This window comes from Euprymna scolopes, chromosome 14, assembly GCF_053919585.1.
Source record: "Euprymna scolopes isolate OS-2025 chromosome 14, ASM5391958v1, whole genome shotgun sequence".
Lineage (NCBI taxonomy): Eukaryota > Metazoa > Mollusca > Cephalopoda > Sepiida > Sepiolidae > Euprymna > Euprymna scolopes.
In genome coordinates, this window is record NC_136495.1 from 21,097,865 (window position 1) to 21,124,883 (window position 27,019).

Consider the following 27,019-nt stretch of genomic DNA (forward strand, 5'->3'; position numbering starts at 1 on the left):
CTCCCCCCCCCCTCCTCTCTAAAGTTCTTGACTTATTTCCTAGATGCGTTTTATCTCATATTTTTCTTAATTGTACAATTTTATATATTTTGGGGTACTTATGCAGTATAAGAACTGTGCTGTCGTGGAAACCCTTCGTGTGGTTTACAGAAAACGCTGAAACGTGTTTCATGATTTTTTTTTTTTTTTTTTTTCCACAAAAGTTGGCTAATTTTTTTCAATGAAAAAAAAATTTCTAGCAGTAAGTAATCATTTCGGTGAACAACTAATTGAAAACTAAAAACAGTTCTTGAATATTTATTCGAAAATTTTTACGAAACTTGGAAATCAAAGTTCAAATGAAGAAAAAAAAGAAACATTAATTTCATGAATAAATATTTATTTTTTTTAATAACAAACAATTAATAGACCATTTATATAACTTTTTCCTTTTAATATGCATATATTTTATTTTTTTCTTCTTATATGTATATATAAAATAAACCAATGATAGAAAACGAATGTTAGCAAACAAAAGTTTCTCCAAGATTTTTGTATTACGGTTTAAGCGCTTAGCATTTCGGCATCTTCGGTGTTTTCCGTAAACCGTCAGGACGATTTCGACGAGACACGGTTCCTATACAAATATTTAAATAGGTTAAAACACAACTATATATCAGTAAAAAAATTAAGAAATAATAATTATTCTATGTATAAAATTAAAATAAATAAATAAATAAATAAAACTTTTTTTTTTTTTTTTTTTAACAAGCCGACTTCCGTAAACTGCGGATCTGTTTTGTCGGTCACTCGCAACCGCTTTTACCATCATGCCAAAGTAAGTATACTTTTTGTTTTAATGATTTTTTATTGTCTTAAAATGTCTTAAAAATTATAATTTTCAAAGCTATTGTAGGAGGAAGTTGTTCTGTTAAACGTAGGTTATTTTATTTATTTTTTTACTCGTTTTCACCGCTTTTGTTGTTAAGGGAGCCGCCATGTTACTTCAAAATCCTATTAACATGTGTATTATTATCAAACCTCTTGTGCTTGAGCAAAAAATAATTATTTGATTCTAGATACATAAGAGATACAAAATTTGGTAAATCTGTATATAATTCTGTTCTTAAAACAAAAATAAATAATGTACAATAAAAACTACATTCTCACAAACAATACTATCCTACCTCTATTTATTTGCAAAGCATTTTAAAATATTTTTGTACTTATGCAGAATACGGACCATGCTTTTTTTTTTTTTTTAATAGATAGGATTTCCAAGTTAAATTCAATGTTTACGGTACATTTGGTTTATTCTAGTTCGTGTTTTTAGAGGTCTCTAAAAACGAACCTGGCATTTAAACTCGTCGCAAATTTACCGTTTGCATGGTATTAACCCCTGGACCCTGGGACTATTTTGCGCCATTTCACCGCCTTCGTTAACGCTTTTCGTATATAATTCATTCGCGAGTGACTTGTCACGTCGCGGAGGAATCTTTAGCGGACATTTGAAAAAGTTTAAAAAAAAAAAAAGATGTGTTCATTTTTTTTTGTATAACGTAGTTTTTAATGCTTTTAATTAATCTAAAAGATTAATTTTTTACGAGCGGTTTACAAAACATTGTTTTTTTTTGGGGGGGGGTCGTACTTTTTTTTTTGGTATTATTATACAAACACCGTGACAGCGTTAGGGTTAGGGTTAATTCGCTGTCACGGTGTTTGTATAAATTTACCTTTTTTTTTGGAGGGGGGTTATACAATACTAGAACTTGTATAGCTTTTAACAGGTGTTTCTGCAGTTTAATTAACCCTTTTTCCGTAAGTAACGCGCAGAAATTAACCGAGCAGAAGAACCGTTTAATATTTCACACAAATTCTGGGTTTGTATTACTGTAGATTCGAAAAAGTGGTCAAAAAACAAATATATAACGAATAAATATTATCAAAGGCAAGATAAGTTACTTTTCTACCAAACTGGATACATTTTTTGTGTTTTTATTCAATGTAACATGTTTATTCAGCTCGAAAAACATACAGTGTTTACCGATGTATTGGAAAATTCAAAATGGCACCCGAGTCTCTCTTTAACACGGTAAGTTCAAGAAAAGATGTTATAAATAATAAACTAGACAAAATACTGTTAGAAATTCGCTTAATATATGTTATCGTGACATAAGTTGACATATATTTGGTGTTTTTTTTTTAATAGTATTTTATCTAGTTTATTATTTATAACACCTTTTTCCAAACTTACCATGTTAAAGAGAGACTCGGGTGCCATTTTGAATTTCCCAATACATCGGTAAACACTGCATATTTTTCGAGCTGAATAGACATGTTACATTGAATAAAAACACAAAAAATGTATCCAGTTTGGTAGAAAAGTAACTTATCTTGCCTTTGATAATATTTATTTGTTATATATTTGTTTTTTTATCACTTTTTCGAATCTATGTGTACAGTAATACAAACCCATTATTTTGAAAGCGATTGTTAACAAAGGAAGGGGAGAGTGTTTTGTAACTATTCTATGCTTCCACCTAACAATTTAATCAAAAAGATATTGTGAAGCTTTAATTTAACCTGAAAAAACTATTTAAATGTGGTAGCCTTTAAGTCCAATGTAAACAAGTTCTGGTTGAGCCATCCACTAAATAATCCAAATTCTACTACTTTATATTCATTAACCTTTATCCTCAAGTGGCCTTTGGACCTTGATAAGTGATGACTCCCTTGTTAAAAAAAGTTTCTTTTAACAATCAGCGAATAAATCCTACAAAGATTGTTGGAATATCGCTGTATTTTGAACCCATTTTATTAGTATCGTTTTGTAGACGGCTAAGACAGATTACTCTGAAACCACCAGAAAACGCATTGAAGCACAGAAATTAGGAACCTGGGATTTTTGGAAAATCTACAACAGCGTAGTAAATAATGGACAGTCAACTATTCCCCCACTATCAAACAATCATGAGGTTGCTTGCACGGCAACTGACAAGGCTAATCTGCTTGCCAGTCAGTTTGCCTCAAACTCCACACTGAACTCAGTACACCACTCACTCCCTGATTTTCCTCTGCGAACAGACGCCACACTAGACGATTTGAAAATCACCCCTTCTCAGGTACATGCTATTATAAAAAAAACCTAGACACCTCAAAAGCATGTGGACCAGATCTCATCCCTGCTGTGCTATTAAAGAAATGCTCTGCCGAGGTTGCTCCAGTTCTCTCCAAACTTTACAATAAATGCCTCAACGAATCTTGTTTTCCCAACTGCTAGAAAACCGCTTCTGTGGTACCAGTCTTCAAGAATTCTGGTGAAAGAACTGACACACTAAATTATCGCCCCATTAGCCTCCTCCCGCTTTTCGCCAAAATATTTGAGTCCTTAGTTAATCAAGCCCTAGTCCAGCACCTAACAGCTGCTAAACTCCTGACTGACAAACAATATGGATTCAGGCAAGCCCGTTCAACAGCAGATATCTTAACTGTAGTTTCTGAACGTATATACCGTTCATTGGACAAAACAGGGGAGGGTAGAGCGGTGGCCCTTGATATATCTAAGGCTTTTGACAGGGTATGGCACGATGGTCTTCTAAGGAAAATTAGATCATATGGAATCACTGGAAGAATTCATAATGTAATTAAATCCTTAAGTAATAGAAAAATCAAAGTTGTCCTCGACGGTCGTACATCCAAACAATATGACATAAATGCGGGAGTACCTCAGGGGTCTATCCTTGGACCTCTATTATTCCTGATATTCATAAATGACCTCCCTCATAAAATTGTTTCGGAGATGGGTATATTTGCCGATGACACCACTCTCTATAACAGATATGAGGGGAAAACAAATGAACACATATCCAAAGAAATAGCAGAAACACTAGAGGATGACCTCCAATCTGTAGTGGAATGGGGACAAAAATGGTTGGTCACATTCAATGCTACTAACACTAAGCTTGTTTCCTTCAATAACTACAAGAAACCTTCTCTACCACCAATAGCAATGGCCAAGAACACATTGCCTGAAAGTACTTCTTTTAAACTCCTCGACCTAACGTTTACAGGGAATATGAACTGGAATAGATACATTGAGAGCATTGCCAAGGCTGCTGCAAGGAAGGTTGGCTCCCTCTACCGTGCTAGAAAACTACTTACGCCTGACAGTATCCTATACCTCTATAAGGCCACCATTCGCCCATGTATGAAGTACTATTGTCATATCTGGGCTGGTGCATCTGCTGCTTGTCTCTCGCTCCTGGACAGGGTTCAAAAGAGAGTCGCCAACCTGATAGGTACTGAACTGTCATCTAGGCTTCAGCCTCTGTCCCATCGACGAGATGTTGCATCCCTCTGCCTGTTCTACAAATACTTTAATGGTGAATGCTCTGACGAACTGCAAACACTTGTACCTCCCGACGTAACTACCCCTGACTAACCCGACAAGCTACTAAGTCTCATCCCTTTACAGTAGAGATCCCTAGGTGCAAGAAAGCCTTTTACTCCAATAGTTTCTTCCCCAGAACTGCGGGTCTTTGGAACTCCCTTCCGGGATTCTGTTTTCCCAACTGCAATGATATGCAGAAGTTCATGTGTAATGTTAACAAACATCTTTCTACTCATCTCCCTTCATAATGACCCCGCTAATTAAGTCCTTAATAGTAGCCCCCTGCTTCAAAGTGGCACTGTGCCTTGTTTGGGGTGAAAATTGAATGAATAAATAAAAAAAAAACAAAAAAACTTCATTGTTCTAAGGGAGGTAACTATTTTAGGTATTTGTTGAAAAAAAACAAACTTTCTGGCGGTGAAAGGGGATTACCCAAGTGGTCGCATAAACTTCTGGGGTTGCACAAACATGCACTGTAAGAGCTGTGGTCACATTGTTAAGTCAGATGGCTATAAACTTAAACAGCAGGGCAATCAGTCAGCAAACAGGAGAACGAGAAAAACCTCTGGAAGGATGCTCTTGATTGTGTAGAGGGTAAAACGATACAATTGTACACCTTTATTTCAACTGGAAGAATGCCTTTTCCACAAGCACTGGTGGAAGCTCGGCGAATACTCGTTAGATGGCGGCGATCAGGCTCGCTTTGGTGTTGTGGGAAGTCATGTTGATGGTATTCTGGACGTATGACGAAACGAAGTAATCCAGCAGGTTCAGGTTGTAGGAAGGGATCCAGCGAGAGAAGGGTACAAATTTGTAGTGCTCCTTCTGAAGTCAAACCTGGGTCTCTTTGGACATGTGGGCCAGTGCCGAGTCCTGCTGCCACACTCAGAATCTGCCAGTAGCCACCTGATTGTACCAGTAGTTCACCACTCCTCAGCACATCCAGGTACACTATGGTGTTCATTTTCAAGCTGAGATGTGAGATAGCATAATGTTGCCCTCTCTTGAAACCACACCAAAGATCATGGCCATGGCGGGGAAACTTTTTCATCACACTGGGCACACCCTCAAGCGTTGAATAGTTCGGATTTACATTTTGAGAGTGATGGTAATGGTCCTGTTGTCATAACTTGGGTAGAAAGCACGAGTTATAGAGCGGCGCATCTCTGATCTCGTTTGAACATTGTGTAACTTTCAGATATGATAGAAGGTTCTATCCCTCTTGGGATTTGTATACAGTTTGTCAACTAGTAGATGGACTGCAACAAAAAAAGAAAACCGGTTTTCATCAAACGGAAATGGAATCATGTTATCTTTTCTAGGGCGATAATTTTATCGTTCCATCCTGTATTATGGAGCAATTTGCTAGAGTGCAGACTATTTGCTGACATGACTAAAGGAAGGCAGATCCTGTTCTGGCCATTGAAAGATTCCTTTGGACAAGCAGGATGGGCCAGAACTCCAAAATTTGAAGTTAGATCAAAATTTTTCTCATGGTTAACCCTCTTATTAAATCAGTCGAGTTGTGTAGTGGCCACATACCTGAAGAGTTTTTAAGCCATAGCAAGATTCCTACTCCAAGTCCATCTGCAGAACATCCTTGAGCCTGTGTTTTGCAAAATTGTTTTTGCTAGCTATGTTCTGTGATAGAAACCAGGATAACACCATCTGGGCGCTAGTGGCCACATACAAGTTTGTAAGAACAAATCCTTCACCATTGTTGAGGATTGTGGGGGAGGGAGACACTTAAAGGCAAGGAAAATGGCCATCAATTCCAAAACAGGCTAACTTTTGTCTCATTTGTGCAACCTTAACCTTTGCAAACAGTAAAGAAGACCGATCACTCTGCACAATGTACGTGGCAAACCTATATGCCTCCTTGGAAGCATTGTAAAAAAAGTACATATCCCCTTGCAACCCCGCCACACAAAGTGCTTTGGGAAAAACATAGGTCACTCAATCCTGAGAGATTCGCAGCAAGCTTTTCCAATTGCTCAAAATTGTAGGTTAGAGAGGACTGTTCTAGCCCAAACCATTCTTCCACATGGATCTGATAAGCACACGGATGCGAATAGTAATTGGCATATAGACAAGGGATCAAAATCTTAGCTGCCTCCGAAAGAATACCTCTTTTTGGTGACTCCTTGTGATTACACCTAACGAGGAGACACGTACAACTCTTCTGAATGCAGGGAGTATTCGTACCCCAGTACCCTCTCCCATTCCTCATGAACACTCAAGATGCCATCCTGGTGCGGAGTGCCTGACAGTTGGAGCTGCATGACTGGATGACAAAGCCCCGCAAACATTTTCTTACAAGAGAATATATCTTGGTGAGTTCACTTGGGGATGATCCTCTATTAGTCTGCGGTAAGCGTCTTGCGGGTAATTGGCCGCATGCAATTTCAAGATGTACCCCAATACAAATGGGCTACAGGTAAACCCAAATATCATTATGGTGTACCAAAAGCAGCACAAATTATTTTCTTCCCTTAGAAAGAAGCAGAATCCGTTCTTATCCGCCTCCAGCTTAAGCCGAATCATCAAGAATGCTCGCCAGATGTCCGCTAGCAACACGTAGTTGTTGGCTCTAAATGCCAACAGTAATTTTAAAATGTCTTCGGTTAGATTAACCCCAGAATACGCTGCTTTTTTAGCTACAACCTGCCTCCTGTTTTCAAACTACAGTTAAAGGCAGGTCTGATTTTAGTTGTTGCAGTGGGGTGCGACTTAGAATTTGGATGATGTGGTATCCAAAATTTCTTCAATTACACAATCCTTGTGTTGTTGATGGAAAACCTTTAAATATTTGCTATATATATATATTTAGTCTAATTAATTAATCTATCATGATGCCAGGAAAGCTCTGTGTAATAGCTTCCATCCCGTAGTCCTAGTTTCCTTAAAGCGCTTCATCTGTTCCTGATCCTAATCAGAAAATGCATCCTGGTTGGGTTGCCCCAGAAACTTCAAGAAAAACCTATCCCCTTTGTACACCACTGTCGGGAAAGTACTCTGCCAAACGATCAAGGTATGTTGATTGGGCTTTCAGAATGAAACATAAATGGGAGGCATCGACCTGGGGAGTATCCATCAAAGAATTAAATGAGAGGTTAGTAACCTGATAGAGGGGGTGGGGCACATCCTCTGGAAAAAAAAAAGTCCACTGCTCCAAATGGGACCAACCCAAATGAAACCGAAAGGGCCCAACCCTTAAAACGGAATTAGCTTAAACGAGCGTTGAATCAAGTCGAATCCACTTATGCCCTTGATCGATATCAAGTCCAATTCACTCTCAAACCGACCAACCAAAGAACAGTTCACACCCCTAAAAGCATGCAACAGACTCCAAGTTGGGCAATCGAACTGACAAATCCATACTATTGACCACCAAGATAGAGGATGTTACAGTCTTTCCAGAACCCAAGTCAATTCCTAGGACTACGTCTTTGAATTCATGATGACACTTACCAAGAAAGGTCGACAGTTTAAGCTGACAATTGATGCCAATGGTCTCCGTCGAACAAAAGTCTTCCAATGGTATATATATTTAATTGGAATTCATTATTGACAGGAGTATTGTTTTATTAATTTTATTTATTGCGGACTATTATTCTCATCTTTTCTTAGTTGTTTCACAACGTTTCGGCCAACTATTCCTCTGGTCTTCGTCAGGTGGTAACCGCGACGGATAGGAACTCTGAATCTCCTGACTGCATCCACTGCAATTACTCACCTGGAACCGTAGAGATTCAACGTCTCTATCAACTGCACCACGGGCATAAAGGGCAATCAAGATCTCAATAATGAATTCCAATTAAATATATATACCATTCGGTACAGACCCGACCATGGAAGATAATAAATAAACATGAATTTATAAGAGCAAAAAATTCAACCTTGATCGCCCTTCAGGGCCCGTGGTGCAGTTGATAGACATTGAATCTCTACGGTTCAAGGTGAGAATTGTCTGAAGATAGCGGTTTCAATCCTATCTAAAGCCATCTGGCGGCTTACTTGGCCATAAAAAACGTGGTGAGACGACAACAACTACGGAAAACAGTAATTGCAGTGGATGCCGTCAGGAGATTCAGAGTTCCTATCCCGTCGCGGTTACCACCTGACGAAGGCCAGAGGAATAGTTGGCCGAAACGTTGTGAAACAACTAAGAAAAAGATGAGATAATTGTCGGCAATAAATAAAATTAAAAGCTTCCCAGTACATCTGCTGACAAATATGAATGCCTACTACCAGCATCTAATAGTCAATTAACTGACACAGCCCTTGTTCCACAGAAGTTAACCGACAAGATGGGAAGCAAAGTGCGTGAATAATTGGTCTAAGTTGAATTGTTTGCATTCACATATAAGGAAGTAGTAACTGCAGTCCTATGAATGGATTTTTGAGACTTGCTCTAGCCTGTAGTGGACATCCTTGGTATAATTAAACTGAAGCTCTATTATTTTTTTAACAATGTTTGTTTAAATGAAAAAATATGGCCTAAATAGACATGTATCTCAACCACAGTGAGAACAAAGCTGTAAAATAGAACTTTACAATTAGTTTTTATTATTTTTCAGATTACTCCAAAGCTGTTGTTAGGTAATCCTTAATCCGCAGAGTTTCAAAGAATGCTTATTCTTCTCATCAGAGGAAAACTGTTAGCAAGATAATGAGATAGGGATGCTAGATATTAACATTTCTATGTATTTGCTGATTATTGCATAAGATGAAACTAAAAATTTTATGAGTTTTAGTCATAAAATGTGTGTGTGTGTGTATATAACAAAAGTCTATATTCCAAATTTCATGAGTTAACCATCTTACAATTCATTCCTTTAATTCCATCGACACCTACAGTTCTTGACAGTAACTTTCGTAGTGCAAAATCATTAATTTATTACCAAATCTATTTTGCCCTTACACACACACACACACACAGTCTATCCCAATGTGTAAATATGGATATGTAAGTGGTACATCTGTATTTTACAAACCCTGCTAAAATAATGTTCTTATTTAGGCATGCATATTAAAGAAGTTAACTATTCTGTACTATCATGGAATGTTTAGTTAATCTCCTTTTCCTGTACAACACCTAGATACAGGCAGCTATTATAATAAAACGAATATCATTTCATTTGAATAATTAAATTTATTTAGTTTTTCTTCTGGAAATAGGGCATCCTGCTATATGCAAACAAACGTTTACCCACTATTTTAGTGACTCTAAACCAAGAGATCTTTTTAAGATTCTCAGTGTCCCTTTAAGTACAAGTTTTTTTTGTTTTTTTATTTCTCTTGCACTTGGTTCATCTTGTATATTTTTGAAATTCTTTATCATGAGCCAAGTAGCTCCTGTGAATACTGAAATATTAGGGATCTTCCTAAGATTCCAATTTCTTTTAATGCTGTACATGAGACTTTGATAGTTACCTTCTCCCTCTCACATACATACATCCTCAAACATCTTTAAAAAAATGTTGCTATATTTTAGCCATTGTATTACCATGATTTGTCATTTTGGTTATTTCTATTTTCAACTTTTATGTTGTTTAGCATTTAATTTACAAAGACTGCAACATATCAAAACCGTACTTGAAAATGTGATTTCTGTATTAAAATTAATTTTGTTTTTTAATGTAAGACTAGCGAGGGGTACCCGGCGTTGCCCGGGTGTTTTTCGGGGTATGTGAAAAAAACCCGAAGCATTGACGAAGCGCAGTTGGAAAATAGTAAAGTGTTAAAAAAACAAGCAGGTGCGCGTTTTTGATTGACGTGACGGCGATAGGTATTCAGCAGTTACGATTTTGTGCGGGACAGTTTTGAATAAATCGGTTTGTTTGTTTTTAAAATACCGCTCCCTGTTTATTAGGAGAAGCGAAATGAAAGCTACAGTCTGATATGACGAAGTCGACATTGAACAAACGTTACTTAGCTCTCTTGAGACAACTGGCTTTCAGCCTGTTATTAGTCGAGTTTTGCTTTTTTTTATACCGAAAACCGAATGTAACGCATGCCGATGCGGGAAATGTGGAATAATTAACGTTTGAAAGTCAATAAAATTAAATAGACAGGCGAGCTCCGTGGTTAAGTGCGAGATATTACAATTTATAGATGATATAAAAAGTTTTAAGAAGTTGTGAACCAAGCGAGCGCTTCTCTGAAAGAAGCCTTTTGTGGACATCGAGGAAAAGCATACATACATACATTTTCGCTTTTATATATATATAGATGAGTCCTTCATCCCTTTTATGACACCTGAATTCAGTAATCCTAATGACGCACAATAAATTCATCAATTTGATTGGAATGATTTTCAATTATTTTATAAATTTTTATTCACATGTTCTACAAAATTAACAATATATTTTTCCTAACATCATGTGTAATCCCTCCTCCATAATTAATAACTATTATACAAGCTGAACATTTACTGATTTTTTTTTTTTTTTTTTTTTTTTGCAGAATGATTTTTATTTTCAAATTGTCACCCGTTACTTTTTGTTTTGATTTTAGGGCAACGAAGAAATCAAGAAAACCGGCAACTTTTCTTCTGTAATCTTGCCATTCAGATAAATATTTTAATGTTTCAAATTTCATTCCAAGGAAATTTGTATTTTAAAATGATATCTTAAAATGAATCCAATCTTTTATCTACTCATTTTATTATGACTTTATTATTTTATTATGACTTTATTATTTTATTATGACTTTATTATTTTATTATGACTTTATTATTTTATTATGACTTTATCATTTTATTATGACTTTATCATTTTATTATGACTGTCAGATTCTTTTATCTAACAATCATCTTTTCTCTTTTATAATTAAAAATTAAAAAAAAAACAAGCTACAACTTGAATACTGTAGCTAATGCTTCTTTCACAATTCACTATTGTATGAGAATCTTTACTGTGTTTCTCTACAATCTACTGTCTTCTGTAATGTTTACTAATGTGTGAGTTATTTCCTCAGGATGTTTAGTGTTGGTAGCAAAGCTACTATAGTTCAAATCATCATCGACAGTTTTAGTCTATTACTTATCTTTATATCAACTGGGGTTAGGGCGTCTTAAGTCGGTTTGTACAGAGGTATCTTCACTCAAGCTTCAGTTTGCTTGTTTTACCTTATCTCTTGATAATGAATTATCCCCCTTTGAGTAAAAATAACTAAAACTACCCCCCCCTTTTTTTTTTAAATGGCACGATTTGATTAGTTAATTTCATACGGTCTTTTCTTATAGCGTTATACATCTGTTAGAGTAGAATTGTCTGGAATTCTTTGGATAGTTTTTGTGGTTCAGTTTATCTTTTAAACAATAAATATTTAAACTCTGCTTGAGATGATTCATTTTATGGCAAACTCACTAAATAATAGCATGAGTTTATTGCAAAAAATTATTGTATAGGTATTTTTTTTTTTTTTTTTTTAAATATTATGGGGAATCTTTTTGAGAAATACATACTTTGAAATATTTTTTAAAATATTATGGGGAATCTTATTGAGAAATACATACTTTGAATATGTGAAAATCGCCATCTTTTTGGGCCATATTGAATAAATTTACCTAATATTTACATATTTAAACTCTAAAAATTTATTTTAACTCTAAAAGATTCCTCATATAATGATATTTAACCAAAAAGATTATTTTATGCCTACAGATTTTTTTTGCTCACAACAAACTCACTGATTTTGTGACTTTGCCCATTTTACAATCTTAAAAAAATGAAAATGAAAACCAGAATAATAAATACAAAACTTTAAGTTTACACGTAAAAATAACATTTTATTTTACTCGGGATGTTGGCAACTTGACGATTCACTTTGAACTCTTGAAATTGTTTGATTCCGGTTTAAATATTCTTTTTACAGTATATGTAAAGGTGTCGGTTTCACGGGTAGTCCAAGAAAGACATGAGGAAGTGATGATGATAAACTTAGGAGATGGATAAATATCTTTTTCTGATAAAAGGATATTTATCCATCTCTTGCTCAAGTTTGTCATGGAAACTCGGAAAGAGGGTATCCCTCTGTAACTTTGTTTAGTATAAAAGACCAACTTCATAAAAACTTATCTGGAATGGATAGATTCATTAGTTGTAGACATCCATACCAATGAGCACAAGCTTGAATAAAATCAGTAGATATGGTTTTCAATTTTGGGGGAGTGTCCATTTTTTTTTTTTTTTTTTTTTTTTTTTTTCAGAAGAGAAAGTTACGCAATGACCCAAGCCTGAAACTTAAAAGAATAGAAATCCCAGTAGTAGACAAATACAAGTTTTTGGAAGTATTTTTATAGAAAACTAACACCTATATATGCTTAATTAAAAAAAAAAAAAAAAAAAAAGTTCATTCTCTCCTTATAGACGGCATCTCTCAAATATGTGTACCTTTTTTAAAAAAAAAAAAAAAAAAATATACATTTTTCTTCTCTCTTGGCTTACTTTCACGGAAAACGAAATATGTCCATTTTTTTCCTCTTCTTTTTGAATTGTCTATCCTGAACTTCCAGTTGTTAGCAATTAATTGTTCCTGTCACTTTGTGTAGTTCACATGATCAGTCAGTTTTAATGTTTCTTGTTTTTTTTTTTTTTATTGTCATTCATTTCTTAGCTAATTCTCTCCCCATGATCCTGACTGTAAGGGAAGAGGAGAATTCTCTAGTAGTATCACAATGCTGCTTGATCCATTCGGCCATGGGTACATCTAAAAATATAAAGAATTCAGTTTTAAAAAAAGTACCCCAAATACGAAAATATATAAAGGAGAGGAGGGTGCAGCATCCTTTATATGTCAGTTTTTCTATCTTTCCTAATTGAAACCAACTAAATTGTTTACTTCAAAACCCTGATTTAATTGCTGAAATTGTTTTTGTTTTTAACATCAAGAATACATTTTAATGAATTTTTTTTTTTTTAGGTATTATTGCGATTACTGTGACACTTACCTAACACATGATTCGGTAAGTTTTCTTCTACCTGTTTTTTTTTTTTTTTTTTTTATCAAGTTGTATCTGCCTGGTGTTGGCTGGGAGTCTTTTTTATTTTATTTATTTATTTATTTTTTTTTTTAAAGAAATTTTTTTAATTAAATTTAATTTAAAAATATTATCTTGTTTTGGTTATTAATTAGACACTGTACAAAATTGTTAACTGATTTGGATGTTAATTTTTATTTATAAAATTATTGTATCTATTGACGTACACTTTTAAGACTGATATGCGAATATGTTGCTCGCACACAAGCATTTATCAATAACGCACCGGTTATTTGCCCTTGTTGTGGCTTCCGATTTGTCCGACAGGTGGCATCTCTACTTCCTGTTTCGCATTATCTATCTACTTCCGTTCTCTTTTTCGTCTGAATCTCCGATGTAGTGAGACGCACTTTCCATTCACCTCGACAGTCGATACCTTCGTTTTAAGATAAAACAAAGATACATCCTTTCTATAGGTAAGAAGACGCATGTCTACAACTACTTCAACGAACTTGTGTGACACTAGATACATTTTCACAACGAACTTATCGAAGCTTTTCCTCTTCATACATATACACACGACGGACATACAACAAACATTTCAAGTTAAAACGCATGCTTATGCATGTACACCCACACCCACGTTTTTACCTAGTTCGTTTAATAAAATATATTCTCTGTATATATTGTAACACAGTATTTTGTTTGTATCATTCTGAAGTTGCAGTCGTCTTTTTCCTCTACAGATGTAAATGGTTTTAAAAATTTCAAATCATAATAGATGAGGATTTAAAAATTTCAAAGCCAGTAACTTTCTATTCAGCATTTCCAAATAACTTTCAAATTTTAGTCTCGCGTTGTAATTTTTTCTATTTAACAAAAGATTGACATTGCTAATTTGACTGCATTATGATAGATTTAATTTCGTTTTTTTTTTTTTTTTTAATCATTTTATTTTTTCTTTTAATCGTTTTATTTCGTGCTATTGAACTTTGTATCTATAAATATTTGAGGGTTTGCGTTCGTATACAATAGATTCGAAAAAGTGGTCAAAAATCAAATATATAACAAATGTTATCAAAGGCAAAATAAGTTACTCTTCTGCCTATCTGCAAAAGTTTTTAGTGGTTTTACTCACTTTAAGACATGCAATTGGTTCGAAAATCATACAGTGTTTATCGGTATATTTGAAAAAGCAAAATAGCGGTGTGCTCGCTGTTGAATACAGTAAGTTTAGGAAAATGAGTTCAAACTAAATAATTGTACAAAATATTGTTAGAAACTAACTCAATATATGTTATCGTGACATAGGCGGACATATATTCGGTGGGTTTCTAACAGTATTTTGTGTAATTATTTAGTTTGAACTCATTTTCCATATTCAACAGCGAGCACACTGCCATTTTGCTTTTTCAAATATAATGATAAACACTGTATGATTTTCGAACCGATTAACACATTTTAAAGTGAGTAAAACCACTCACAACTTCTCTTGCCTTTGATAACATTTATTTGTTTTTTGACCATTTTTTTTCTAATCTATTTGTATAGTAACACAAACCCATATTTGATCAATAAATAAATTTTTAAAAATTAATTCAATTTTTGTAATCATTCACAAATTTGTTGTATAATTTCATTAATATAGATTTGTTTTAGTCCAAATTATTTTTCAAGTTTTGTTTTATTTAGAAATTTTGTTCAGATTAAATAAAAAAATTAAAAAATATCTATTTTAATTTATTTTTTTTATTCAAAAATATTCCAATATCTATGTCTGAAAATATATTAGGATTGTTTTAAAACCTTGTTTTCCAAAATTCCTCTGAAATAAAATTTATCAAGGATGTAAGTCCTCTGCTTTTAAGCAAAATTCCGTTTTTTTTGTTTTTTTTTAAATACATGGCCAATTGCGACAGATTTGTCCTTATTTTTTTCTAATTTCATTTGATATCGTTGTCTCTCTTCCTCTCTATCATTTTATCTTTTTCCTTTCCTGTTTTTTTTTTTCTTCCCATAATTTTCTTGCTTTCTCTCTCTCCTTTAATTTACCATACTTCAAATGATTCATGAGTAGAAAAAGTTCATCAATAATGCCTTCTTGGCCCCTTCAAAACATTTCAATTGATGCTTGAAAAAATGGCAGGGTATTAGAGATTAATACCCTTTACCATTCTCCACTCCTAAGTAGGAAAGGCGATTCACTCACATTTCTGATAAATGCAGCATTTTAGACAGATTTAGCATCATTGGCACAAGCAATTTTAATAATGTTTGACTTTTTTCTTTTTTTTTTTTTCATATTAAGATTTAATGACTTCAAAATGTAGTTGGAAAAAAAAAAAGATGAGAACGCCTCCTTAATCTAATAAAATACTGTCTTATGAACATGATTTAATTCGATTTTACTTAATTTCTTTCTCAATTTTTCAGCCGTCAGTGAGAAAAACTCATTGCAATGGTCGAAAACATAAAGAGAATGTGCGTCTCTATTATCAGAAATGGCTGGAAGAACAGGTGCAAAAACTGGTCGATGACACAAGTAAGTAAATCTGTTTTCTCCTTCAAATAATTGCGTTCTTTTATTTGTCAAAATAGTAAGAAAAGATGCTGCAGTTATTTAAAAAAAATTTTTTTACCTTCACCATTTTACATGGAAGTGAGGCATAGGCCCTAAAACGTTTCTGATTTGCAATAGGTTCCGTGTGATCATGTGGATGTGTGTTGGCCAATTAGAGGAAAGAATCCCTTTAGTCATGCTCGATCTTAAGTTTGGTATTGGTGAGGTTTGGGATGCCTCGTGCACTCGTCATCTTGTGCCACCATTTGCATGAATTCAATAACACACACAAGGGTATGTAGAAAACCAAGAAAATCCTGGTTTGAGTACGTATGAAGTGATTTGACTGGTACCATCACATGGAGAGCAGTTATGTGATATTGTCTGGTGTTGTCATTCCCAGAGTCAAAGACCCCCGCATCACCTTAAATGCCAAAACCTGATGTCAACACTTATCAAGGTCAAAAGCCACTTAAGGATGAAGATCACTGTACTGTCAAATGAATGATGAATATTAAGAGACTCAAAAGAATGAATGGAATTAAAAGTATTTGTTGATATTTGAATACGCAGGAGGAAGAATATGGTATAGGGAGATTTTGATGGTATGGCCACGTTGAAAGAATGAGGTTCTTGGGTTAGTCTGTGTACAACAGTCAGTTCACAGGAGAAATCCAAGGGAGTCATGAGAAAGTGATAATGATAAACGTGAGTGAAAGATAAATATGTTTTTCTGCTATGAAAACAAAGGAATAGCGTATGCCACTGTCTGTTTAGTAAAAAAGAAAAAAAAATAAACTTCATAAAAACTTATTATCCAGGGTGGCTAGATCCATTAGTTATAAACCTGTGCACAAATTGCAATAATGCTTGAATAAAATCGGTAAAAATGGTTTGCAATTTTTTTCAGGCAAAAACAAAATGTGTCTATTTGTCAGAAAATTGTACAATGACCCAAGCCTGAAATTTAAAAGGATAGAAATCCCAGTAGACAAATACACGTTTTGGAAGTATTTTTATAGAAAACTGATGCCTTTTTTATTCCACACCTGAAATATATAAAAGCTAAATATAATAGGACGTTACAACCACTTCGTGTGGTAGCTTGCACGGAGTGAAATGCGGATTGAAAAAATCTACTAAAATTATAAAAGTTGCTGATCAAATCAAATTTGAACTACAATATTTTTTATATATCAATTAGTTAGAAGACCTACCCAATCTATCATGGAGACTGAGGTTAGTTTTTGGAACCATCAGAACTTTGCAAGTTGAGTCTATTTAGAAGTTGAAGCACCCAAAAATATCAAGAGTGAGAAATGAGTTCTGTAGTTTTATGTAAAGTTGGAATCCTGTACATGATCATACATTCCAATGATAATACAAAAAATTACTTTGAAGAAATGAAACGACTATAACACCTTGTGGCCTTCGAATGATCAACAAAGAAGCAGGATTGGACTTGACAAAAATTCATGATTCTATAATGTCAAAAATCCCACCTTGGATCATAAGGACTTCAAAGATCATATTAACCATAAGCAAACTCCAAATAAAAGCTCATCAACAGGGTGTGTTGCAATATCCAATAACAACGATCTAGATAAAAAGCATCTCCCAAATGTCACATCTCCAATGCAGAAGCATGTGCAATAAAAATATATGTAGATATTCCCAGGATTACCCCCCCACCACCACCACCACCAAAAAAGCACTCGAGATGATGGCTAGCCAGCATCCATTTGAAATGGCCAATTTGTTACCAATTTATGAACATAATCTCTAAGGGATCCTCGTATCTGGTCAGCCATTAAATTTGGGAAATTCTGGGTGAGTCATAACTGCCCCACTAGGGAACCTTATTTTCTCAAATGGACCAATGGAATTCTAGGTGGCCAAACTCCAGATCAAACACATTTCAAATTTCTTAGCCTTTTTTTTCTCCTAGTTAAATATCTCATTCATAGCAAATCTGTTATTCACGTTTTGAAAACGAAGGGATACAACTCAATAATTCAAACTTGCAAGATTTATACCTACAAATTTCATTAATCACTTAAGAATGATTTTCTTTACAAAAATAAAACTACTTGATCACTTTACATTATTTTGGAATATGATTTTTTTTCTAATACGAGGGAAATTCTGGACAAGAACTGGCTAATCTGCTGCCAATCTATAGACTTCAAAAACCTGATGCCTAAAGAGTTCTGGCCACTATTTTTGGGAAAACTTTAATAGCTCATAACCAACCATAGCAAGGAATATCATTTTCTCAAGTAAACAAATCAAATTCTAGGTGGCTAGATTTTTTTGTTTGCTCTCTTTTCTTCTCTTACTTAAATATTATTCATTTACAGCATGTCTCTTATCTGCATGCATTACGACGATGTGATCCACTTAACATTATCCGCAATGTTTTGATGATGATTTTTTTTTTTTTTTTTTTGCAGCTGCTGCATTCAAAGCTGGTAAAATTGCATCAAACCCATTCCAGAGTAGTCAGCAAACTGGTAATGCAATGATTCCACCTCCGACGACGCTTGCTGGTAAGTGAACGGGCTGGGTTAACTATGCTTTGGAATTTTTTGAAATTTTGCACAAACATTAAACATGATGAGTAAAAAAGTAACAGAACAGATTTTCCAGGAAAACTCTGTTTGTCGCCCCCCCCCCCAGGTAGTGATGTGGTTCTCTGTTGATTAACTTTGTTGTATATATACTCAAGAGTCAAAACAATAAGAATATTCTCTTGTCATAGCCCTAGTAATGAGTATTAAATGGATCTAAAATTTTAGATTTTTTTTTTTTTTTTTTTTTAATGGCAGTTGCTACGGTCAAAATTAGCCAACGATAAATGTTAGATGGATAGATTCTGACCTAGAAAACCATTCTTTCCCCTTTGTCAGAAACCTCACTCATGGAATACGAGAAATGAAGCACAAAATAAGTGACGAAAGTTACAAGGCTGCATAAAAAATATACAAGATGTTTTCAAGAATAAGTTTTTTTATTTTCTCTTGAGTTTAGCTTTAAAATTTGATTTTGAAATGTTTTATTTGATGGTACCTCTTTAAAATTTATTCTAAAGTGGGGGGGGGGGATCGAACCCATAAGATTTAATGTTGGTTGAATTGTTTTAGAATAGAAAATTTCAGCATAAAAAGAACAAGTATTTTTACATTTAAAAAATTTTTTTTTCAGGTGGTGCCAAACCTCCAGTTCCAGTTCCACCTGCAGCCCCTGCAGCTGGACCTCCAGTTGGTGGCCCTGTTCCAGGAATGTCATTAATGGGTCCTCCACCTGGTGCTCATTTACCACCAATAATGCCTACAATGACAGGTCAGTAAAAAAACTTTCTTACCCTTTTTTCAAAATCTCTCTTTTATCTATATATATACGTATATTTATTTTTTTTATTTATTTATTTATTTATTTATTTTTTTTACACAGTGGTCACCACTTATCAAGGCCTGGAAGCCACTCAGGGATAAGGGTTATTGCAAGTACATTACGTTAGTGTGGAGATTTGATGAAGTGTTTACTTAAGGGGGCGGTTCATTAGGAATTTAATGTTGGACTTGAAGACATCCAAGTTGTAGTCAGGTGGGAAGCAGGCAGATGGAACAGAGTTCCACAGGCGTGCAGTTCTAAGAAAGAAGCTTTGTTCATGGAATCCACATTTTGATTTAGGCACAGATAAAGAGTGGGAGAAATTTTTCACAGTGGATTCAGTTAGACGGGTGTTTTTCGTGAAAGATTGGCGAGGGGGGGGGGACCAGAGATTGGAATTCAGATGAGCACCTGCCATGAAAATAACGATAAAACAAGGATAGGCTCGCAACGTCTCTTCTGTGGGAGAGAAGTTGCAGGGTAGAGAAAAGGGCATCCCCCACTAAGCCACGAAGTCTATTTTGTACTCTGTCAAGGCAGGATAGGCTGTTTTTAGCAGCTCCTGCCCAGATATGGCAGCAGTATTCCATCCTTGGACGTACTTGGCTTTTATATAGATAAATAATATATAGATATATAAAATATGCTTATTCAATTTATTTCACTTTTTAGTTATACGAATTCTTTTAATTTATAAAGCTCAATGTAACTACAGAGCATAAATAAATGATAAAACGTGTATATTCCAAATTTCAAGAAGTTCATCTTGCTGTTTATTTCTTTAAGCATGTTAAAATGTTCACTTCTTGATGGCACGTATTTCATAGCGCATAATCTATGTAATTATGTCAATTTTTTAACTTATTCTGTCCTTACTCATCAATTTTAAAAGAAAATAAAGGCATATTGGCATGATTACAAAATCAGAAGAGAAGTTGCAATTGTTTTCTTTTAGTTATGCAATCTTTGAATTTTAATGCAGTCAACAGTCCAAATCTACATATGCAGTTATATTGTTATAATTAACATAAAAATATCTTGTTGAATATTTTATTAATTTATTTATAATTAGTTTATATTTTCTTAGATAATATTGATAATGGGCAAATCTAAAATACACACACACACACACACATGCAAATCGATGAAATGTGTGTTTTTTTTTATTAATAACCTAAGATGATTTGTAAAGGCAGTAGTAAAAACGCGTTCATTTACAGTGTTCGGTGCCATAATCTCTTAAATAAAAAAAACAAAAAACTAAGTACATTTTTTTCCGGTCAAATAACATAATACTATATATATATATATATATATATATATATATATATATATATATATATGGGTTTATTTTATACAAAACTAATTATTAAATTGAATTTGTCTGATTTAAACTTTGCTCAATTATAACTTCGTATATTACATGAATAAATGTTTTTATATATATTTCTACATTTAAACAGACTTCCATTATTTCTATTTAGTTCGGATTAATTAACCATTTACATTAATATAAGAGATTTCGTTATTTTTTTCCAATATATTTTTCTCCGGTCAAGGGGAAGAAACATACTTTTAGAAGTATGCTGAATTGTCTCCCTTACATTATCTAATTTTATTCCTTGTATTTAATTAGTGTAGTTAAACTAATAAAATCTTATTTTCTAATTTAATAGTTGTATCTTATTTAATTTATATAATTTTTTTTATCATTTCATGATTATATTATTTATCTGAAGCTTAGTATATTAAAACAATTTCAACATAAATTAATCCATATATAAGCAATACATTACTAGTATAAACTTAAGTATTATGTTCACTTCAATGATTATCTGATATATATGAGGTGCCTTCAGTAAGTTTTCAGACTTTGTTTTGTTTTGTTTGGTCACTTTTATTGATAGTAGACACATGAAATTCTTATCCCTTTCAAAGTAATCTCCGGTTGCAAGGCACTTATTGTACTATTCCAACAACTTCTGGAAAGCCCATGGAAGTTCCTTTGTATGAGCATGTCAATGACACTCGTCACAGCCGCCTACATCTCAGTTGTCTCATAAGCTCTAATTTTTTTTTTTTTTTTTTTTTTTAACTTAGAGATTAAACAAAAGTCACAGAGCAAGATTTGGACTATAGGGAGGGTGAGGACTGTCTTGATGCACATCTTGATCAAATAATCTGTAACAAGGATGTAGTTTTGGACTGGTGCATTGTCTTGGTAGAAATGCCACTGATCCGATTTGAAGAGTGCTAGCCTCTTCCAACAGAATCTCTTCCTCAACTCCCTTAACACCTCAACATAGTATTCCTTGTTGACTGTCTGTCCAGTGCATAGAGATCCTCTTTGTGCTGTCAAAAAATGGGGTCATTATAAGGTTTGAGTGGATTTGCTGTCTGGCCTTCTTGGATCTGGGGGAGCTCTGTCTCTTGGTCTCTGCGTCATAGCAGTATATCCAGCTTTCATCGCAGGTCACCAGAGCATCCAGAACCATGGAATCTAAATTAATCAGCTCGACCATCTCCTTGTTGTCATGACAACGTCTTTCTTTTTGATCTTCACTGAGCAACCTTGGGACAAACTTTTATATAAATCTTCCTCATCTTCAGTTCCTCGTGAGTAATTGTGAGTACAGTTCATACACTGACATCAAACGGTGCAATTTTTGTCTCTATAGACATAAAATAGCCGTTATCCCTTTATTTGGCAATCAACTCTGGTGTTCTGACTTCCTTAGTTCTCCCACACCTCTCATCATCACTCGGACTCCCTGCCTTACTTGCTTGAATCTCTTAGGCCATTCAAAAGTTGACGCTTGATTCATGCAAGATGGTCCAAAAGTAATCTGAAGCATTCCATATTTTTCTATGACTTTTTTTTTTTTTTTTTCAAATTTAAAACAAAATTTTATTGTATATCATTCTTCTAAAGTGTCCTCCCGTCCAGATTTCAGTTTTGAGATTCACCAGCTGTGGCTTTAGTAGGGTGTATTCCAATTCCTACTATAGCTGTTCATTTGAACCTGAAATCATAAAAATTAGTCATATCATATGCATAACAATAACATACTGAATAGGCCGAGATCATTGTAGTATCTGTTCTTCAGATGCTGCACTTCAATTTCTTGTTCTGTCAGTGGAGGAGAAGTCCTTCACGACTGAGACAATTTTTAATTTTTGTTCCTTTTCTCCATCTTAAAAAACGACCCTGATGTCTCTGTCCCGTGGGGAGGCATTGTAAATAAGAACAATAACATACTGAATTTTCAAGAATCTACGACAATTTTAAATGCCTGTACAAAAAAAACGTCTGGAAACTTATTGAAGGCACCTTATATGTGTATTGTGTGTGTGTGTGTATATATATATATTGGGTACAATATAATAATCAATAGAGAATTTGTTCTATAATAATGAATATGAAATCTGCATGAGTTAAAATATCATATTTAAGTGTATTTTAAACCGGGGCAACGCTGGATGGTCTGTTAGTAAAATATAAAATTCAATTTCATTGTATCACATGATTGTGAAGATTTATTTGAAAACAGGAGATAATGCAGTTTGGCAAATCTTTGAAAGGAAAGGTTTTGTTACTTCACAAAAGTTATCTACCCTGTTCTTGGTAAGTCGTAAGAACACACCATGATGTCTCTTGCAAAACAAAATAACCCTGAGTTTTATTTTTAATTAAATTTCTCCCCGATGTTTCTCATTTTTGGTGAGGATATTTATTTTTGCTCAATACATAAGTACATCAAAGAATTTTTTCTTGGCCTGCAATATATTCATACTGTGACACCAAAAATAGATTTTTTTTGAAAATACTAAGGAGGCATATAATATCCCTGGGTTCTTTAATTTTCCTAGGCAATGCCCTGTATGGTTGTTTTTTTTTAAATTTTTTTTTTCCCCCCCTTCACAATGTTTTAAAAATAATTCATTGTGCAATTTGCCTCATTTTAGAAATATCAGATCTTGACTTATTTTTAAAATGGCAAATACTACATTAATAGTAAATAATAAATTTCAAGCAAATAAAACCATGACCGATAATTAGAATTGAAAACTTGAGATCTTCAGTCTGATATTCTAACTTTTGTCCATTTTTTATAAACTAGGACTTAAAACATTACTATGATGTAATTATAGCTTTGAGGTGACATCATAAACTTGATTTACATCCTGTTTGAAAACATGAATTCAAACATTAAAAAAAAAGTGAGTGAATTGCTAAATATTAGCTTTTTTTTTTGTAATGGTCCAAAACAATTTGCTTTAACTATTGTATGTCGTTATTTTATAATTTACTTACACTATTGCATGTCGTTTTTTCACAATTATATAATCCTCTCAGAAAAAATTTGTTATCAGAGAAATCATATTTTTGTTAGTATGATAAGTTTAAAACAATTGCTTTAAAATAATTATAAAATATCTGTTGTGAAAGATGTTTGGTCCTTTGCAATAGACTGCGATCAAAGATATAAAAAAAAAATAGAAGCACTTTTTTCTTTTCTGTGTTGAGTGGTTAGGCAGTTTGAATGTCCTTTCATTTAAATTATTGAATACTTCTTTTAATTTAATTTGTTGAATACTCCTTTTGATTTAATTTGTTGAATACTCCTTTTCATTATATAGTTGGCCTTCGTCCTCCAATGGGTCCACCAATTGGCCCTCCAATGGCTCCGATGGGTGCAATGGTCTCTGCAATTCCAATGCGACCACCAGTCATGGCTGGGGGAGGTGGTCCTCCTCCTGGTAAGATAGCAAGGAAGTAGAAAGAATATTGCAAACCCTGATCCTGTCTCTGCTGTCTAAAAGAAACGTCTCTTCACTGAATTCAACCCTTTTTTATTTTTATTTTTCTCCCTTTCCTGGTTCTTCAACAACAAAAAAGTTTTGAATCTTTGCTTTCAACTGAGTTTCTATTGGCAGCAGCAAAAAAAAAAAAAATATCAACTCATTTAATTCCAATTGTCTTGGTTATTTTAAACAAACATAGATTACGGATGGTAACATTTAGAAATATCTTTTGTGTGTGATTTAAGCGTATCATTTAAGTCTTTCTATGGGATTAGATAATTTTACTAAAATTAAACCTTCTGGTAAACTTGTAGAGTAACACCCCCCTCCCATGCGATTATACTTTTTTAAGGCAATTACAGCTTAATATGATGTAAATTTTGAGAAAATCAGAATTTAGAGTGGGGAATCAGTTTTTTCATACAAATTTTATGTAATATAGTTTGCTATTTCTGGACTATGCTAGCATTTAAGACATGTAACCAAAAAAAATTTTTGTTATGGGAGACAAATTTTATTTTTGACTGGTGGGCAATTATATGTAGTTTTATGACCTTGCCACTCTGACTTATGGTTAGTAGTACAAAAAAAAGAATTAAGATGTTAATCTACGATAATGCCAACATTTTTATTAGCTATTAACAAAGAATTGTATTTAATATTTTAAGTGATAAATTTAGTCTTCATATTTATTTGAATTATTCTGACAACTTATCTTAAATGTTATTAGAACACTAATCTGAATAATCCATTCTCATCTGCAAAATTTAATTTTGATTATCTCTTAATTATGGTAACCTTTCAAAAGTTGAAAGTAAAAAATTTCAAGATCTACCTGTGGATAAAATCCGAATTTGTCGACCAATTTGTAGATGATTTTACTTTCTATATTTCAGAAGTTTCTGGAAATGAAAAAATGTTAAATCTTTAGTCATGTGTAAAGAATTTTGTCTTTACCATGTTATATGTTCATCTTTGACATCGTACGTTATCTCCGTTTGTTTAAACTCTATTTTATATTCATAAAATCATTTTTTTAATTAACCAAGCAGATTATACATGAGATTTAGCATATGAACAGGGTCTTAAGTTTTTTTTTTTTTTTTTCTTAACTCAAGATAAAAAAAAAAAAAATGGCACTGGAAAGAAGATATTTTTAAGAACCAGAAAATCTCTACCAGTGAGGGAGGGGAGTGTTCAATATTCATTCATGCTACTACGCCTTGATATTTTCACAAAAATGGATAAAAAAAAAGAGTACATAGATTGTAGTGAAAAAAGAAACTGAGGTTTTGAAGTTTGGATTTTTTTACTTCTTGCTGACCTATAGTTGTAATGAAAAGCTCCACATTTAGAGATGGTAACATTTCTAATTTAAAAAAAAAAAAAAAATTAAAAAAATTAAAAAATGTTCTTTTTTATATTTATATCTGAAAATATAGATGTGGGTTTTTGTTACTCTAAATTGGTAAGGAGGATTTATAATTTTTAACAGTGCCCATAAATAAAACCATTCCTTTCTGTTGATGATCATTTTAAGCAAATTTTTTTTATTCATTTTTCAGTTAAACCTCGTAATCTGTATATCAATATGAACAGTTGCACACATGTTGCATTTAGCTGTTTAGCTGTTGACATACAAGAGGGGAGGGTGTTCTATCAGTTGAGAAAGAGGGTAACATAAAATACTTGTCTAAGTAGACAAAATTATGGAATTTTTACAAACTCCAACAATTATTTATGGTTGTAGTAAAAGGTAGATTGATTTTTTTTTTTCTGATTTTCTTTTTAATAATTTTTTTTAAAAATTTATTTTTTAATTCTTGAAATAGAAATTTGCGTCCAGTATAGTGTACAGCATAATTGCATATGATAATGCTATAATAATGTTAGCATGCTGGTTCTCATTAGTTAAGTGATGTGAAGCCTGGTCAGTACCAGATGGGTGACTATTTGAGAATGCTAGATGTGGCAGGGTACATATTTTGATCATTTATTCATATGATGAAATGAATCTTGAAAGTTTGTTTTCATTTGATTTAATACAATTTTCTGTCTCAAAAATGCTCGTGTTTGAGGTTCTCAATTGAATTTATTGGCTAGCTTGGGTCAGTTCTAATGGCACCAGACTATAATCTTGTAATAACTGATATCAAACAAGTGGTTCAATTTAAAAAAAAGAAACTTACCATAGAGATATGTCCTCTGTCTACTTTTTCTTGTTAATCTAAAGTTGCAATTTGACAGAAGTTGCTTTTCTGTTTCTTCTATATTAAAAAAACAGTATTTTAAAGATGATCATCTTGCAAGTTTATTTATTGGCACATATTTTACAAAACCCTTTTTTTTTCCTTTTTCTTTTTCACTAAAATCTTTTTATCCAAAAAAAATGACTACAGAACTTTGTACAGACATTTTCAATACATTGTTGCTTTTTATATTCAAAGCTTCAATTCACTTTCATAAACTGACCAATTAATAAAATTTATTAAAATAAAAAGTTTTTTTTTTATTATTTATACTTTTTTAAATTATTATTTATACTTTTATTCATTTTGTTTCCCATTAACTATTAATGCATCCAAGCAGGTTGTTGGCTTTTTAATGTTAGTCATGTGATTGGAGAATGATCTTGTATTATTTGGATTATTCTGACTCTTATCATCTTGCATGTTAATCTCACTTATTTCGGGCGATGTAACCTCCAACCTTCTTCAGATGTATGTACTTGTTGAGCTCTAGAATTGGTACGGAATTTTGAATGGAACTCTTTACTTAATCCACATGCATTGTATCATCAGAAAATATATCCATCTTGGGCACAATATTATTGGGGAAGTTGTTCATGAATATCAGGAATAATAGTGGTCCAAGGATCGACCCATGAGGCACTCCTGCAATAATG

General features: G+C 33.4%; 1 protein-coding gene across 1 annotated transcript; it reads left to right on the forward strand.

Moving 5' to 3' along the window:
• The first annotated feature begins 714 nt into the window (after positions 1-714).
• On the forward strand, positions 715-25,221 carry LOC145292895 (U1 small nuclear ribonucleoprotein C-like). The gene is made up of 6 exons (XM_080139031.1): positions 715-817; positions 13,298-13,340; positions 15,789-15,897; positions 18,369-18,464; positions 19,120-19,257; positions 23,950-25,221. The coding sequence occupies exons 1-6, from the start codon at positions 810-812 to the stop codon at positions 24,087-24,089; spliced, it is 534 nt and encodes a 177-aa protein (XP_079995157.1). The 5' UTR covers positions 715-809; the 3' UTR covers positions 24,090-25,221.
• The last annotated feature ends 1,798 nt before the right edge of the window (positions 25,222-27,019 follow it).